The 18027-nt window shown below is 27.6% G+C and overlaps 6 protein-coding genes across 6 annotated transcripts in view; 4 read left to right on the top strand and 2 right to left on the bottom strand.

The window, feature by feature from the left end:
* The first annotated feature begins 253 nt into the window (after positions 1-253).
* LOC130667475 (ninjurin-1-like) lies at positions 254-2514 on the top strand. The gene has a single exon (XM_057469074.1). It carries the CDS (start codon positions 1438-1440, stop codon positions 2239-2241), a length of 804 nt encoding a protein of 267 aa, XP_057325057.1. The 5' UTR covers positions 254-1437; the 3' UTR covers positions 2242-2514.
* Positions 2515-2918: 404 nt separating this feature from the next.
* Positions 2919-4368, top strand: LOC130668089 (general transcription factor IIH subunit 5). Its single transcript, XM_057470159.1, has 2 exons — positions 2919-3060; positions 4182-4368. The coding sequence occupies exons 1-2, from the start codon at positions 3026-3028 to the stop codon at positions 4366-4368; spliced, it is 222 nt and encodes a 73-aa protein (XP_057326142.1). The 5' UTR covers positions 2919-3025.
* LOC130668086 (meiotic nuclear division protein 1 homolog) lies at positions 3054-6464 on the bottom strand. Its single transcript, XM_057470157.1, has 5 exons — positions 6325-6464; positions 3891-4230; positions 3711-3816; positions 3497-3643; positions 3054-3222 (listed from the first exon to the last, which is right to left on the bottom strand). Exons 2-5 carry the CDS (start codon positions 4112-4114, stop codon positions 3085-3087), a joined length of 615 nt encoding a protein of 204 aa, XP_057326140.1. The 5' UTR covers positions 4115-4230; positions 6325-6464; the 3' UTR covers positions 3054-3084.
* On the top strand, positions 4457-5069 carry LOC130668088 (zinc finger HIT domain-containing protein 1). The gene is made up of 2 exons (XM_057470158.1): positions 4457-4604; positions 4665-5069. Exons 1-2 carry the CDS (start codon positions 4457-4459, stop codon positions 4988-4990), a joined length of 474 nt encoding a protein of 157 aa, XP_057326141.1. The 3' UTR covers positions 4991-5069.
* A 230-nt stretch (positions 6465-6694) lies between the features above and the next one.
* Positions 6695-9677, top strand: LOC130668085 (inositol polyphosphate multikinase). Its single transcript, XM_057470156.1, has 5 exons — positions 6695-7123; positions 7212-7433; positions 8266-8439; positions 8517-8777; positions 8860-9677. The coding sequence occupies exons 2-5, from the start codon at positions 7262-7264 to the stop codon at positions 9552-9554; spliced, it is 1302 nt and encodes a 433-aa protein (XP_057326139.1). The 5' UTR covers positions 6695-7123; positions 7212-7261; the 3' UTR covers positions 9555-9677.
* A 1966-nt stretch (positions 9678-11643) lies between these two features.
* The window catches only part of LOC130669103 (division abnormally delayed protein), a 52372-nt gene continuing 45988 nt past the window's right edge, over positions 11644-18027 (bottom strand). The window contains exon 8 of the mRNA XM_057471814.1: positions 11644-17981. Coding sequence (XP_057327797.1) covers positions 17863-17981 — 119 coding nt within the window. The 3' untranslated portion in view covers positions 11644-17862. The remainder of the gene's footprint in view (positions 17982-18027) is intronic.

Consider the following 18027-nt stretch of genomic DNA (forward strand, 5'->3'; position numbering starts at 1 on the left):
TTTCTGGGTCTAGAGGCGGTTGTTTACTTGACAACGCGAATAGTTCAATACTTTAAATCGTGATTATGTAATTCTCTTTCATACAAAGGAATTTATTTAAAGATCTTATTATTATTACATTACATATACATATATATTTATTAGACCAATTCAAAAAAATCGACTATTTTTTATTTTTCAAGGTCACAACTTCAAAAGTTTCAGCATCAAAATTAAATACTTCCTGATTGCAATTTTCCATTTATAGATAGCATGGAAAAAATTTTGTTTTAATTTTGAATTTAATAACTCATCAACAGAACAAAAAAAGTCACTTATCTATTTTTGATAAATTTAAAATTTCAAAAGTTATTCGACGCCAAAGTTGAATTTACAGAATTTTTACTATTTTTTAACTTTTCTGGTGAAACTATCAGACTTATTACAAAATATTATAGGACTTGTTTGGAGATCGTTGCATTTCCAACACATGATCTCTAACGAATTTTTCGTAATACTTCAATGCTCATTGATTATTTGCACTAGAATTGAATTCAGCCATAATACGACTTTTGAAACTCATTGATTTCGAATGCGAATAACTAAAGAGCATTCAGGAATTTTGAAAAATTTGTAATGGATAATTTGTGTGAAATGAAACGTTCTACAAAAGAGATCCTGCAATATTTCGTAATAAGTCTGACAGTTTCACCAGAAAAGTTGAAAAATAGTAAAAATTCTGTAAATTAAACTTTTACCTCAGTAACTTTTGAAATATTAAATTAATCAAAAATTGATAAGAAACTTTTCTTTTGATATTAAGAGCTCAAATTTTAATAGGCGTTTTTTTTACCCTACTGAAACTTTTGAGCGTGTCCTTAAAAAATAAAAAATAGTCGATTTTTTTGAATCGGCCTAATATATATTTATATATAAACAACTCAAATTATAGTTTGTATACTCAGCTCATATTTTTTTATTTTAAATAATTATATTTCTTACGTCATCCAAGTTACTAAGTAATTGCCAAGTACTCAGTGTCCCTGAAATTATAAAAATGTACAGACTTATCCAGCGACGTAGTTGCTGATTTTATAATAACATTCAAAGAGACTATTATACTTAACTTTAATGATATTAGTCATCTTGTAAGAATCTAAAGTAAACATTTATAAGATTAAAATATTTAAATTTCAGTTTAAACATTTATATTTATACCCCGCAAGTTTTTAAATCAGTCTAGAAATTATATCAGTAATTTAGCATCGTCCATCAACCTGGTTTGTCTTTAAGTACAGTAGTCTATCGACCTTGATAACGTGACAGGGCATTGGTAATTTATTTATTTGTACACGCGATGTATCAAGTCTTAGTCATTAAGTCAGTAGAGCAGTTAAATAAATAAATAAAATTTAAAAAAGACAAAAAACGAGTGCAATATGAAGTTGTCTTAATTAAATGATAACACGTGTATTATTAAAATTAATGAATTTAAATAAAGTATCTGATAGTAAAATAAATGAGACAACTATTTTGATGGACGAGATACCCAAGATCCATGTCAATGATGAAGAACGAAGATCTAGAGACTCTGATACCCGAACTTCAAGAAGTAAAAGTTTGCCGATAAAACGCAGGCCGTCATTTTTTCTTGAAGCAGGCAACAGATTGATGCCTAGACCCGTTTATGGATCAGATGACACCCATATGTTCAGCAACAGGAGCAGACGAAGTAGATATGATGATGACAGTGATGATTACATGGATATGTATGATAATTTTATGGGTGGACAGTATGGACGACCGTCAATAAACTCTGGATCTATTGGCAGTAATATTTTTGATGTTAATGTTTATCAGCAAAAAAAAACACTTGCCCAGGGGATGATGGATCTCGCTTTGATATCCGCTAATGCTAATCAATTAAGATATGTAATGCAGTACAAAAGCCATCCGTTTCATTATATTTCGCTGGCTATGATTGTTGCCAGTTTGTTATTACAAGTTATTGTTGGTATCGGTCTGATTTGGAATAGCAGGTATGATGTCAAAGAAGATGAACAAATTCCTAAAGCTAATAAAACAAATAATTGGACTGTTGTTGGTATATTTCTTGTAACTATTTTAAATGTTTTCATTTCTTCCTTTGGTGTAACTGAAGAAATAGAAGCAGACGATGACATGTACTTTAGTCCTCGTGATAAAAATACTAGTAATTTTAAGACTAATGTTAATGATACCAAGAGTTTAATTGTTAATTAGTGATGTACTTTTTTTTAATTACTAAACTTAATGCTCAATAATAATATAATTTATGAATGTTTATATTTTTTTTTAATAAAATATTTTATGCGGATGTAACTGACAAGGAAGTTTTTAAATTTTTGGATAAATAAATAAAATTTGAGTGGAATAAAAATTAAAAATGTGAATGAAGGACAATGAAGGCTCCGTACGCGCATTTTTTAAACTTCATTATTTTAAATCATTTATTTAGTTTAATTAGTATGAGTGTGAATATAGCAGACGAATTTACAATCAATAATAAATAGAGTAAATAATTGATAAAATGAAATTTAAAAAAAAAAGCGCATTTGAAAAATTTTAAAATTAATAAGTGCATTTTTTAAAAATATTATTTTAGTAATTATTTACTCTATTTATTTATAATTTCAAATTCGTCTGATGTCTGCTACATTACACTCATAAATTAGCAGACAATTAAAAATTTTCGATTTTTTTTTTCAATGTATCGTTTTTAAAAAAATTTGAAAATTTTAAGGCGTCGACTAATTTTAGTTTCATAAATTTATTTGGTAATTACTTACTACTTATTTATTAATTAATTGATTAATTATCGAAACGAATAATTATAAGAGTACAAAAATAATTTATTAAATTACAAATTTATATTTTTTCTTTTCGCGGCATTATGATGCCACCTGGTGTTGGAAATTTAAATAAAAATAAAATGGAGGAATGTTTTAGACATTTAACCTAAAAGTAAACAAACGCTGTCAGATAGAGTATATTATTCAAATGCATCATGGTGAATGTTATGAAAGGAATTTTAGTTGAATGGTAAGTGTGTTATTGATTTATTAATTATTCCATGTAATCTAATTCCTCTGGAATACGGAACTGTTTGTTCAAAGCTTCTGTATTTATATCAAACTTATTTTTACACCAACTTTGAATCGCAAAAATATTATCCGTCCACGTATTTGCTGCTTCTTTATATTTCTAGAATAATCAATTAATTTAATTAATTTTTATTGACAAAAATAATACTGAAGTTAGCTGACGTCTAATTATTTGTAAATTTTTTTAAAAACGACAAATTATAAAAAAAAATATTCAAAAAAATTGCACTTGTAGTTTTTTCAATTTTCTACATGTGTATTTATAATTTTTTTTTTTTTTAAATAATTGATTTGTTGAAAAAAATCCAAAAATTTTTAATTGTCTGCTAACTTCAGGATCATAAAAAAAAAAAAAAATTGTAAAAATTAATTACATCAGTTTTTTTCGATAATTGTTCAATAATTTCCGGATCATGGTCACTAAATTTAGCAATCTGTGATTTAATTTCAACTTCTTTGGCTTTTAATTGCTCAATTTGTTCAATAATTTTTTTAACTTCTTCAATATTATCTTTGCCTTCCTAAAAATCATTAAAAAAAAAATTACTAATTACCATCCATATTAATTCTTTTTGAAATTAAAAGTACCTGTAGTTTTTGTATTTCAGAATCGAGTTTTTGTAATTTAAATTCCGCGGCGACAATATTTTTTCCCGTTTCCGCAATTCTTTTTTCTATTGTCGTTATATTTTCTCTACAAAAATAATTACAATAATCAATAAAATAGAAACAAATTTAATCTAATAAAATAAAATAAATTAAATTTACCCAGGGAAAGCCCAAAAGTAAATAGCGGATCCAATCTTATCTGTTTGAACTAATCCATCATCAACTAAAGCCTGAATAATATCTTTCACTGATTGCAAGACAATTCCTTTTTCTTTGGGTGCTATTTTCTCTAATTCTTTTAACGTAAAAAATTCTCTCTTTTCGTAAAATAATTGCAGCATACGTGAACGTTTTTCATCTAGACTTACACGTTTTGTTGACATCTTGAGCTCTTGTAATTAATTACTGTAAATATTTACTTATCTTTTGTTTGCTTGATTTTTTTTCCAGTGACGCTGCTATGAAACAATTTCTCTTACACTTGGATGACACAAACGCCCTAGGAAAAAAATTTATTATTCAAGATTTAGACGAAAAACATTTATTTATATCTGCTGATATTTTAGAAACCCTACAAGCTAAAGTTGATGACCTTATGGATCAGATTTCATTTCCTTTAGCTGACAAAGGGATATAAATATTTGATATATTTTATTTTTTATATTTATTTAATCATCAGCAATTAAGTCGTCATTGAAATTTTAAATAAAAAAAAAAACGTAAAGATGAAAATGGCAGGGAGAGAATCCGGTAGGATTAAGGATGCGTATCAAAAGCGAATGCTGGATGAAGCTGCTCGTAAAAGAAGACAAAGAAAAGCTTTAGAAGCTTTGGAGCAGGACAATTTTCATGATGATCCTCATGCAGATCTTGGTAAATATTTAAAAAAAAAATATAGTAACCAATGCAACTAATAAATGAAATTGTTTTTAGTTATGAGTAAAAAAGCTCCCAAGTTTCAAGAATCTCTAGAAGGTCGTGGAAGTTCGAGAAAAAAAAAAACTCGGTCTGCGGAGTATTACAAGCAGCGTTATCGTAAGACTTTTTCTCAGTTAGTTGAAGAAGATGCAAACAATAATCCAAATCCACCGAATTATTCTTCAGCACAAGCACCGCCTTCGAAATTTCCGGAGAGACATTTCTGTGCCGTCTGTGGCTTTCCTAGTAATTATACTTGTATCCCATGCGGAGCTAGATATTGTTCTGTTAAATGTTTAGGTACTCATTTAGACACGCGTTGTCTCAAATGGACAGCATGAAATATTTTTATCTTCATTCGAAATAAACGTTTTTTTATTTTTACTTATTCAATAAAATATTATAAATTTAAATTTATAACAGCCTGCGGTATTATTATTTTTAGTTTTAAAAATTTACGATGGTGCTGAAAGTAGCAGATAAAAAATTTTATTTATTTTCAGTAATCAACATAAATATTGACAGACGAAATTTCAAAAAATGCAGGTGGAGGATTTAAAAAAATTTTCTTGTGGATATTTTTTGAAAATTTTTATTATGACAATTAACTTGGTAATTAAAAAGACTAAAATTTTCAGTCGTCGGCTACTTTGAGTATCGTGTACTAGTGTGGTATCAGTGGAGATATCGCGTTATAAATTCCAGAAGGTCATATTTTTATACGCACTTTTGGATTCAGGAAATTCTCTAAAACCAAAGGTGTATAATTTTATTTTCATTGCCAATCAAAAAAATGAGACGTCCTTTTGGTTTTAAACTTAGAGACTGAAGCCAGAAGGTCGTATAAAAATATGTCCTTTTGGAATTAGTGACGCGATGAGTGCAGTCGTGCGGCAAAAGCAAAACCTTAGTCGAGATTTTTATCAACTTATTAAAAGTTATAATTCCATCATAAAAATATCAAATTGAGAATTTATTAAAAAATTTTTTTAAATTTTTCTAGGATACAGGCTAAAAAAAAAAATTAATTACAGTCGCTACTAGTTCGTTACCAAAATTTGAAAATACTTTAGTCTACAAAAGTGGACATTATGAATTATAATTTTGACATGGAGACTAAATTTTTTTTTTTTCAAATCCATATTCTAGCAAAATTTTAATTACGTCTTATTTTTCCTAGAGTTGATTAATAAAATTTGAATACGGTTATGACAGTTCAAAAAATATGATACTAAAAATAGCAGACATTTGACAGTTTTAATATTTTTAATTCCAGTCACTTGTCATCAGAAACAACTTTCAAAAAATATACAAGGTGACATTTTTTAAATTCTTAACATTCATTTTTAAAAATATTTCCCTCAGTAATTATTTTATTTATTGAAAATAAAAAAATTTCTTTGTCTGCTAATTTCACCATAAAAAAAAAACAGACACGGCCTAAAAATACCCTACATCTCTTACATAGAAAACAAAAAAAATACTAAAATGTCTTGATATTTAAGTTAATCCATAAAATAACAACCCAACATTTTAAAATAATTATTTTATTACCGCCTCTGTAACCTCTTTAAAAGTTTCACTTAATCCTAATAACTAAAATGACATTTAGTAAAAAAACTTTAGTTTAATTTTATTATTTGCTACCATGCTCATATATTTTTCTTAACAATACCTTGATGTTGCTTATCAACGTAAACACACGATAATAAATATTTATACACTTAATTCAATACCGGTATTTATTTTAATTGGTTAGATTATTTACTCAAGTAAAAAAGGCGCGTGTATTTTGTTTTGAAAACTACCGCCATCTTTTGATCACAAAAAGTAAAATTTTCCTCTCGGACTAGTAAGAGATTCAACTTCGGGTGTTTCCGGTTTTTACTCCCACTCTCTGTGTTCTGTGTTTTAAATTTCCCCCACTTTCTTTGCGCGCGCGCAGTTCAAAAGTAATAAGTAGCGGGAGAGATTTCCGAGGCTCGTTGTCTCTCCGGACGAGTTTATACAGAATTATTTAGTTGTTTATATATTATTTATTATTAATATGAAAACAAGTTGTTTATTTATAAAAGTGATAAAAGATTTATGACTTTCTTTTGTTATTTAAATAAATAAATAAACACTTGTCGTTGCCGCGAATTGATAAAATAAAAAGTAAATAATAAAATATTTGACAGTGTCATTAAAAAAATATTTGAAATGTTAATTAACCTCGGCTAGATAAGAACAAATTAGTACATTAAGTGTAAATAACTTCATATATCTATATAATAAGTATTAAGTATTTAATAATAAAAATGTCATTGAAAATGTGATTCACTGGCAATGAGTCAGTTGATTTTAAATGATAACGAAATACTTTTAAATAGTTTATGGTCGATGGTTTGTTTTGTTAGCGTGTGGAATGTGATCATAGTTCACTATAACCTATAATTTTTTTAAATTAAATTGTTAATTATTTATTTATTTATGTAAGTCGTTTATTTTTGTTCTGCAATTTCATTTATTTATTGTAGGGAATAATAATTTATTTGTTTATTTATTTATTTATTTTTTTAGGATTCAACTGTGAATGCGGTTTAAATATTTGATACTTAAATTTTACAAAGATGGAAATGTTACAATTAGGTGACACGGTTGATGATGATGATGATGTCTTTCATCTGGAGGAAGAAATAAATATTGTTGAAGAAGATGGAGAAATAAAATTACCTAAAGGTTTGAAATTGTTGGACTCACAAGTTGCGGGACATTCGTATGATTCAAGCAATGGAATTATTGGTAACTATTTATGATCATGATATTAACAACTTTCGGATTTTTTCCTCAATAAATCGACGCTAAAAAAATGACCCTGAAGTTAGTCGAGGTCTAATAATTTTTTGATTTTGTTTTCAAAATGATAAACTATAAAAAAAAATATTTTAAAAAATTGCACTTGTAGTTTTTTTAGTTTTGTACATGTACATATTTTTAGTTTTTTTTTTTTAATTGATTGATTGATGAAAAAAAAAATCCGCAAATTTTTAATTGTCGGCTAGTGTCAGGATCATAAGTTAGCCGACGTCTAATAATTTTTGGATTATTTTTCGAAATGATAAACTATAAAAAAAAATATTTTAAAAAATTGCACTTGTAGTTTTTTTAGTTTTCTACATGTGCATATTTTTAGTTTTTTTTTTTTTTTTTTAATTGAATGATAAAAAAAAATCCGCAAATTTTTAATTGTCGGCCAATTTCAGGATCATTAGTTAGCCGACGTCTAATAAATTTTAGATTATTTTTCAAAATGATAATCTATAAAAAAAATTGCACCTATAGTTTTTTTAGTTTTCGACATGTGCATATTTTTTTTGTTTTTTTTTTTGCAACTCATTTGTAGAAAAAAGCAATCCGAAATTGCTAATTGTTTTCTAACTCCAGAATCATAAAAAAAAAAAACCAAAAATAATCACTTGTAGAAAATTAAAAAAACTACAGGTTCAATTTTTTAAAATATTTTTATTTTAATAATTTTTCGACTAGAAAAAAAATCAAAAAATTATTGGACGTCGACTAACTTCAGTATCACAATTATTAAAATATTAATATATTATTTTTTCTATTTATTCAGGAATGCTTAAGAGAAACGGAAGAATTTACAAACCTGGTATCAAAGAAGCTTTGTATGAAAGAGAAAAAGATTTTTATGAAAAAATAAAAACATCAAGTGATGAAATATATAAAGCTTTATCCAAAATAACTCCCGAGTATTTTGGTTCCGTTGAATTCAATGTCAACAAGAAACGTAATTTTTTTTATCATAATTAATTATCAATAATAATTAATAATTATCATTACTAATTACTATATATTTAATTGCAGCTGTAAAATTCTTAATTTTGCAAGATATTACGGAAGGAATGATCGAGCCCTGTGTCATGGATATTAAAATCGGCAAGCGCACTTGGGATCCCTTGGCAGGACCCGCGAAAAAATTAAAAGAAGAGTTTAAATATAAGGAATTTAAACAGATTCACTCACTTTGTATTCCTGGCTTTCAGTATTATGATATAACGACTGGTAATTTCCGTAAATTCGATAAAAATTACGGGAAAAAAATAAAACCCGATGCTATATTTGACGGTAATCAATTAATTTATTAATTACTACTCTAATATTTATTTAAAATTAATTTTTAAAAAATTTAACTCATTTATTTTTATAGTTTTGCGCATGTTCTGTAACATCACACAGGAACACTTGTGCAGAAGTTTAATTGTCCAGATCTTAGCATCTCTTTGGGAAGTTCTTTCATTCTTCCGTCTGCAAACAGACTTACGTTTTTATTCAAGTTCAATATTGATAGCTTACGATGCCAAACGTTTGAAAAAAATAATCGCTAAAGAAATAGCAGATGATTGCAATGGAAAATGTTACGAATTGCACCCGCGTGTTGGGTCACCGATGACGTCACCGTCTCACAGCGCGTACTCCAGTGGATTTAGTTCGCCTCGATGTATATCTCCATTGTCATCGAGCCCTGCGTCTAATCAATTTTTAAAAATAAATGGAAAAAATACTTTGGAGAAATCAAACTCTGACCATTCCATTAATGGAAGCAATCGTTATCTTAATATTGACAGCAACAATGTAAAACTATGTCGCACTCACTCATTTGATAATAATTTCGAACGTGATATCATGGAAATGAAGGATGATTATGTTGATTTGTTGGATCAATTAACAAATAAACTACATCGTGATTGGGTGCGTGTTAAAATGATTGATTTCACTCATGTATTTCCGACAGAAGTTCATGAAGTTGATGCTAATTATTTACAAGGCCTTGAGAATCTTATTAAAATATTTGAATCTTTTTTGATTTGCTCCAATGATGACATGAGTCACAATAAAAAATAATAATAATTAAATAAATAAATACTTACTGAAGACTGTGTTCATATTGATAATAATAATGTAATTATTTCGCATTTTTAAGTACAGGCTGTATCGTAATAAAATCAATCTTTTAAATTCAAAATTTTTATTTTCTTCCCCCGAGGTCCAGAAATATTTTGGTTTTATTGAAATACAAAAAAAATTTTGGAGTTATTTATAAATTTTTTTGTCTGAGTAAATTACAAATTGGAAGAGCTTTAAAATGAGTACCCACATGACCTATTTATTTTTAAAATTAAAAAAAATGTGTATATATATATATATGTATGTAAAAGTGCAAGAACTTTAAAAAAAGTATGGACTGTTGGTACTCATTTGAAAGGGCTTGCAATTTCCTGTCTTTTAAGGTAATTAGAAATTTATTTTAATCAGTAACTTTATATAAAAGTAGTGATAACGAAATTTGTATAAATTACACGAGTGCTTATTCAAATACTACTGGAACATGTAAATATATAACTAGGACTCAACTTCAGCAAATTCAATTGGTACAAAGTGCAGGAGAAAAAGTTTTTTATTAAAAATTGAAAGAAACAGAAGTACTAATGAATTATTATTATATTCTATTTTTAATTCAGTGAAAATAAATTAATTACAAGGAGCGGTCTCATTTGTAAAATATGAAATTTTAATTTAAACATTTCAGTCAGAACTATGTCGGCATAGAAAATCGATTAATAACTTGTCAAGATGTCTAAAAATATTTTTAAAAATATAATTCAATTAAAATTTCAGTGGATCTAAAAAAAACTGGGAAACTATTAAATTTTTAGAGAAATTGAATGAGAGATTATCGTGTCCAATTAAAACTAAAAATTATTAAAGAATCGGGTCTTTGTAATCAGGAGTCATGCAAATTACGATTTAGGGGAAAGGGGTCAGAGATACAAGAAAAAGAGGATATTTTTGTGACTTTTTTTTTTTTTTTCAAAGTACCTTCGTTATTAAAATTTTTAAAATTTGTGACATTATTAAGCATCATTCCAAAAATATTCTGCTAAATTTTCATAAAAAAATATTGAAAAATAAGCCAGTGGTAGTGGGGAGAGACGAGTCATCTCAAAAAAAGTCTCTATGCCGCCGGCAGGATACCTCATGACTGCTTCATTTGAAATCAAAAAACCAAAAAGATTTCTTTAGTACACAAGTTCATCTTAGATTTGAACGAAGAACTAAACAAAATATTCATTTTTGAATTTTCGATAAAGGTGCAATCAAAAAACTCTGGTTTTTGCCAAAAATTTCTCCTTTTGTTTAATTAAAAAATAAGTAGTTACTGAAGAAAAAAAATCCTTCGTTCAAATCCAAGATAAACTTATGTACTAAAGAAATCTTTTTGGTTTTTTTATTTCAGATGAAGCAGTGGAAAGTCTACGGTTTCCTTGACGCCGTCAAATGCCCGCGAATTCTTGTAGAACTTGACGAAATAAGACTTTTTTTCAAATAGCTGTAACTGTTTCAAAAATGGACTAATGCAGACGTGTTTTGTTTTTCAAAATTTTCATCTTTAAATGTAATTTTCGGAAAAAAATACAAAAAAATGAAAATATAAAAATCTATGAAATTTTTCACTTTTTTTAAAAAAGCACATTTTTCCCAAAATCCATTTTTCTCGAAAACTAAGCGAGATATCGAAAAATATTATTCTTTGAAAAAGTCTTATTTTTTTGAGTTCTTTACGAATTCACGGTCATTTTATTTGGCGACGCCACGGAAACCGTAAAATCCCCGAAGCAGTCATGAGTTATCCTGCCTACGGCATGGAAACTTTTTTTTTAAGGTGACTCGTCTCTCCCCACTACTACTGGCTTATTTTTCAATATTTTTTTTTGAAAATTTAGCAGAATATTCTTGGAATGATGATACTTAAGAATGTCACTAATTTAAAAAATTTTAATAACAAAGGTACTCAGCAAAAAAAAATCACTAAAATATCCTCTTTCTTTTCGTATCTCAGAACCCGTTCCCCTTAATTTTACTAAAGTAAAAAAAAATAAATAAATAAATGCATTAAATTTTTTAATTTTTCATTTTAATTAAATTCTATAATATATATTTTACATCATTCGTGTGAATTATCTCAACTGACAGAATTATAATAATTTTCATTAATTCATTTTTTGATAATTCATAACATTTATTATAGTATAATATTTATATTTATATTTATATATATATATATTTATAGATTTATATTTATATTTTATGTTTACAATTGCCTATACAATTATTTTCACAATTTATAATAATAATAATAATTAATCAATTACGTTATTTCGTTTAGTTTTACATTTCAATTTGCGCACAATTTATAACATTTATATATTCATATATGCCATCTTTTTTTTTAAGGTTTGTCTATTAGATTTTACAACGAATGTCGTCGCGACAAGTAATAAAAAAAAAAGGCATTGGCGCCTGGTGTAAAATCGAGCGGTAAACTTTTATGTCGCCCTTTTGCTGATAATTTGTCGAGGTGAAAATAGAGGAAGAAAGAAATAAAATGGAATTAAAAAAAAAAAAAGAAGAAAAGTAGTTGAAGTAAAGTTAAAATAAATATCAATACATGTATAGAGAAGACAAGAGAGTTATAAGGCAGAGTCGGGTGATTGTGTTAGAATTTGTAGGGTGAAAAAGAGTGAAAAATATCCTTTTACAAATGAAATTGCCCGATTCATTCGTGACTCAATCAATTGAGTTTCGTGATAGAAGCAATTGCTTGTGAACGTTTCTTGATACTAAACTAAATTGGATAAAGCTTACACGATTCTTATGACAAGAAATTGACTTAAAATAAACCACTTGCTGTTTACAAACAAATATTATTTATACTTTTCTTTTAAATTCATTTCTTTCTTCATATTTTGATTTCGACTAATTATATTTTATTATTACACCAGTTTTACTTAAGGGTTTTCTTAGACAATGACCCCCCCCCCCTTACTTTTCAAAAATATTCCATGACTCAAATGTCATACCCGTATTCAAATTTAATCAAGAGGGTTTCCCATCTATTCTCTTTCTCACACACATGTGAACAAACGCAACGGTCCTGGTTGCACTTACATTAGCAAATGGAAATTTCAAATGAGCAGTTCTCAGATATAAACTGAAATTTCCGAACCGGAAGCATTTCATTCGATAAATAATATCTTTACGCATCGAATGAAATATTTGATTTAATTATTTGGGCCTTTATCTATAAAAACGGTTCATTTGAAAATCTCCTGTTTCACTCTCTTAATTAATTGAAAAATAATTGAAGCGTTAATACGTCAACCGGATATAGATTAAAAAAAATTTACTTTGTTATTAATTAGGAGTAAAACGAAATTTGGTAAATAAATTTGTGAATACAAAATTTGAAAATTTTAATTATAAAATGAACATGAAGATTTTCAGGAATTTATTTAAGGAATTTCGTTCAACTCCCAATTGATGTCAATTGTAAGTAATTTTTTTTAAATTTATATCGGCGAAATGGTAACGACATTGTCCTTTTTTAAATTGACGCTTCAATTATTTTTTAAGTTATTAATAAAATTTTAATATCGATAGGACAGTCAGTTGAAAGTCATTGAATATTTTTATAAAGTGGGGAGAATGTTTTTAAAGATATTCTTAGACAGTGCCTGGCATTTTTTTAAATATTCAATGAACTAGACGGCTGCTCAATTTCAAAACAGTAACAGGCAGAAATAAATTTTTTGAAATATGTATTGAATCCTGTTCACAACTCTACTGGAACTAAAAATACTAAAAAATCCATTTTTTTAAATTTGTTCCTTACTGTGTTTTGAAATGGGGCAGCTGTAGAACTGTGACGATATTTAATATCAATTAATTAATTAATTAAAAAAAAACCGAAACATAAATTGAAAATACGCCAACTAGATACAGATTTAAAAAAAAATTACTTGCAGTTGTCATCAATTAGCAGTCAAACGAAATTTGGTAAATTTGAGCCTACAAAATTTTAAAATTCAAATTATAATTTGACACAAAAATTTAATTGAAATTTCGTTTATCTCCTAATTGATAACTAAGTAATTTTTTTTAAATTTTATACTTCACCAAAATCACAATTTTGTCCTTTTTTTCAATAAATGCTTAATTTTTTTTAATTAATTAATAAAATTTGAGTATCGATAGACCAATCATTTGAGTCATTGAAAATTTTTACAAAATGTGGGGGGAGGGGGCATTGTCCGTTTGTTCTTAAAACAACAAACAAAACAAAGACATTACGCAATTATTATTACATTTTTTAAAAAATAATAATATTATGACACTTGCGTCGGTTTATTTTTTAAATCGTTAACTATCACTAGTTATTTATTAATATTATTTTTATTTTTTTTTATTACTTTTCGTTAATAATCACAGACGTCCGCCAAACGTAGTAGTAGGCCTCGAAATTCTATCTACGCAAACGCTACGTGGCCTAATTAATATCTACAGGAAGATAATAATATTTAATAAAGACAATAAAATTGAATTAAAATGATGTTTGATTAATGAACCAATAATTAATTAATTAAATTATTTTAAGTATAATTATTATTAATAAACGAAATAAATTGCTGAGCGTATTACAATATTAGTCTATACTTTATATAGAATGTCAAGCGCATTTGTTAGTACGTTTTTTTTTTGTTTATTTATTTAAATTACTGATGCTCAGATATAGAGATCACTAAATATTTAAAAAAAAAAAAAATTGAGTATAATTTCGATGCAAGACAATTTTATTGCCGTTGACTATAAATGGCCTTTTTTTTTTTAAATCTATACACATGTCAAATTAGCCATGATGCTGAAAGTAACCGACATCTGACAGTTCCATTTTTTTAATTATCAAACATGTAAATTGACGTCAATTTTTTAAAAATCCAGATTTAAATTTTTGAAATTTTTCCCACGCATTTTTAAAAATTTTCCTGTCAGTATTTATTTTGTTCGTTGAAATAAAAATAAATATTTTTAATGACAGATACTTTCAGCATCACAATCAACACAACTGTCTTAGTATTTAAATTTAAAAAAATAAAATAAATGCAAGTATAAAATATTAAATTGTAAAAAATGAAATCATGTATAATATTCAGTCATCAGTAATAAATGTGCGTATTTAGTTAAATTTAAAAAGACAGTTGTTGTTGATGTCGACGAGAGAAGCACTGGGAGACTTTAACGAGGCCGCGCGTGGACGAGCCACCACAATAATAAACCATATTGCCCTTTTTATTATTATTATTATTTAACTTTCTTAAACTCGATGATCAAAATCAATTACGCGAGCTAGCTGTTGATTTTGTTGTCAAATTTATCGTTAAAAACCTTTTACAATAACTAATATATTTATATATTTATAATAATAATAATATATATTGAATAAATCAATGAATAATTAATTAATAAATCGATAGTGTTTAATACAATAAAATATTTATATATAAATACGGCACACATCCTCTCTATTTACAAGCTCTTTCAGCAATTTCTTTAATAACGACATCACAACATACAGTCAGTCATTCAATTGAGAATTATTCTCATTACAATCACGTCAAGACTCTTGCTCTCGTGAGAACGAGATGAGAATTGAGCTCAGAGAAGGACAAGAGAAGAGAGTGGAAAGGTCGAGGACCTTAAATTTCGGCAGACGACAAAAGCCCAAGCAAGTCGTCCCACGTTATGCTGACTCTTTCTTCGTCTTCTTATACTTGTTCATCTTTAAAAAAAATTTTTTTATTTTGTTATCCGTCTTCTTCATCATTATCATCGTGTTCGCACCGCGGCCAGCATCCGTTGAGTGATCACGCATGATCCTAACACACATATAGTTACACACTTACTCTCTTAACTAAATGTCCACTCTGTCACTCTTTATTTTTTCCATTCAACATTAATTTTAACAATTACAATTCAACTATTTCAATCTACGGTATACTATTATTATTATTGCTACTAATAAATATTCTTGTTATTCGTTTTTTTAATTTTCAACGGGCTAACGAAAATTTTTTATGGCCAATATTGTTTTTAGTTTAAATATATGTTTTTATTTCTTTTAACGTAATTTCTACTAGTAGATTTTATGTCTAATAGCGAAAGTTTATAACGGCTGGTAAATTTCTACGCACACTTTATAAAATCGAGAGTTAATTTGGAGGATTACTGGGTGCGCGAATAGTTCGCACTTACGAATCGAATCGAATTGAATAATTCAAAACTTTCCAAATTATTAGAAAATTTACGAATGATTATGGGGATGAATGTAGCAGACGAGACATTTTATGAATTTTAAATAAATGAGTTGGAATTTAAAAAAGCGCGCGCTGATTTTTCATCGATCTAAATACGAATTTTTTAATTTTTATTCTACTGACATTTGAATTATTTATTCAAAAATTTTAAAAATTCCCACTTGTCAGATACATTCACACCCATGAATAATTCCAAAATTTTCTTTTGAATGACTTAGAATTGCAATATTGTTTCTGATAATTCAAATTTTTGTCTGATGTAAATAGAGCACAGACACGAACCTACGAAAAAATTATTTTTTCTTACTTTATAAATTACTCGATTCAAATCTGATCAGCTTTCAAATATTTAATTTTTATTTAATGGAGAGCTTAGTTACAAATATTTCAAAAACTTTCGGATAATTCGAAAATTTACGAATAATTTGAAAAGTTACGAATTATCCGATTCGAAATTCATTGGTTATATTCGATTGGAACAAAATGTGTACACCACTAGTGATTACCGATTTTATTTAAATTCAAATTAACTTCGTCACTCGGAAGCCCGGAGTCAAAAAAAATCACCGCGAGGTTATTTTTCCAGCGGAGTGATTTCGGAGTTACCCGAATTTTATTTAAATCCGCATTAGCTCCGGATTTAATCTGCCTACATTCCGAAACTTCTTTTTCATACGGTTTTATTTTATATAATAAAAATTAAATATGACAGACTTTACAGAGTTCGTTGACGCATTTGTTTAATGTAATTCGCATACACACAATATACACCCACATTTATATTTAATATACACATATATATTGCATATATATTCCGCACAGAATTTTCTGTACAACTTTATATTTTTATGTGATCCTAAAGAAGCTTATGACGCGCGGCACACCGGTGTAAATTTTTAAAAGGCACGGTTTTCATTTTAAAATAATAAAATTGATAAATAATTTTTTTTAACAATAAAAACAACGGAAAAGGCAAACGCCGTAGGCCGACGCGCCGGCACGCCGCACTCAATTTCCCCTACAAGCATTAATTTAATTTTAATTTTTGCGTAACATGTTCAAATTTACTCGCTCACATTGTGTACATTAGCGGTAAATTACAAAATTGATAATAATTGATGTAATAATAACAAGTGTACAAAAATAGCCGAGAGCTCAACACTTGTGTCTTATATTTTTATCCATAATAATTGAAAGTAATGATAAAATACGTATATAATGACATACGTTGTGACTTTTTATAAAGTTATTAATTACTAGTTTATATTACTTGCGGTAAAGGATAAAAACGAGAGTAAAAAAAAGGATTGAACGTAACGACGCCGGCCTTTTTCGTCTTGCAGCTGCTAATGCTTTCACGCGTCCCGCAGCGCGACTAATATGACGAACACAGCAAGGTCATGTTTAATAAAAAAAATTTATTTTAAAATATTATAAGTAAAAGAAAAGAGTTGGACACGCGATTGGCATTTTGGCAGTTAAATTTGAGATATGCCATACGTTATATCACACGACGAATGCTGGGTTACAGTATAGTAGTCTGAGAGTTACGCTGAATTATAGTTTGCGTGTACGTATATGTATATTTATATATAAGTATTATGTAGTATTTTTATTATTATTATTATTAGTATCATTATATATGTATATGGATGTGGTATATAATAATATAAGGTGAGTAAGGTGGAAAATGAGAGACTTGAACCAAAGAATCTTATATGCGCATAATGTGATGGGCAGTAAACGATTACTTTCATCGTTTATTTCTCAACTTGAGCTCGTTTTCTCTCTTTAAAACCTTATTTTTTATTCACTCAGTTGTAATGCAATAAAAAAAAATTGAAAGAAAAAAACATTTCCAATTCCTCCATTTACTTCTCAAGCCTTTTTTTTCTCTGACACTCTCACTCTATTCATTCGCACACATTTATATTCATCCATCATTCCAGTTTTTTAACTTTTTTTTACGCTACCGTACTGTGAGGATTGTCAATAACCCTCTAGGCACCGCAGACAGCGAGACTGCTGAGAAGCAGTACTATAAAATCGACCCTGATTACTGGCAAACTGCTGGACACTACGACGTCGAATTTCTTCCCATTATTCGTACCCGGTGGGTCTGTAAAATTATTTTTTAAAAATAAAATAGAATTAGTATTGCGTCT

The sequence above is a fragment of the Microplitis mediator genome, chromosome 5, assembly GCF_029852145.1.
Source record: "Microplitis mediator isolate UGA2020A chromosome 5, iyMicMedi2.1, whole genome shotgun sequence".
In the NCBI taxonomy this organism is placed as follows: Eukaryota; Metazoa; Arthropoda; class Insecta; order Hymenoptera; family Braconidae; genus Microplitis; species Microplitis mediator.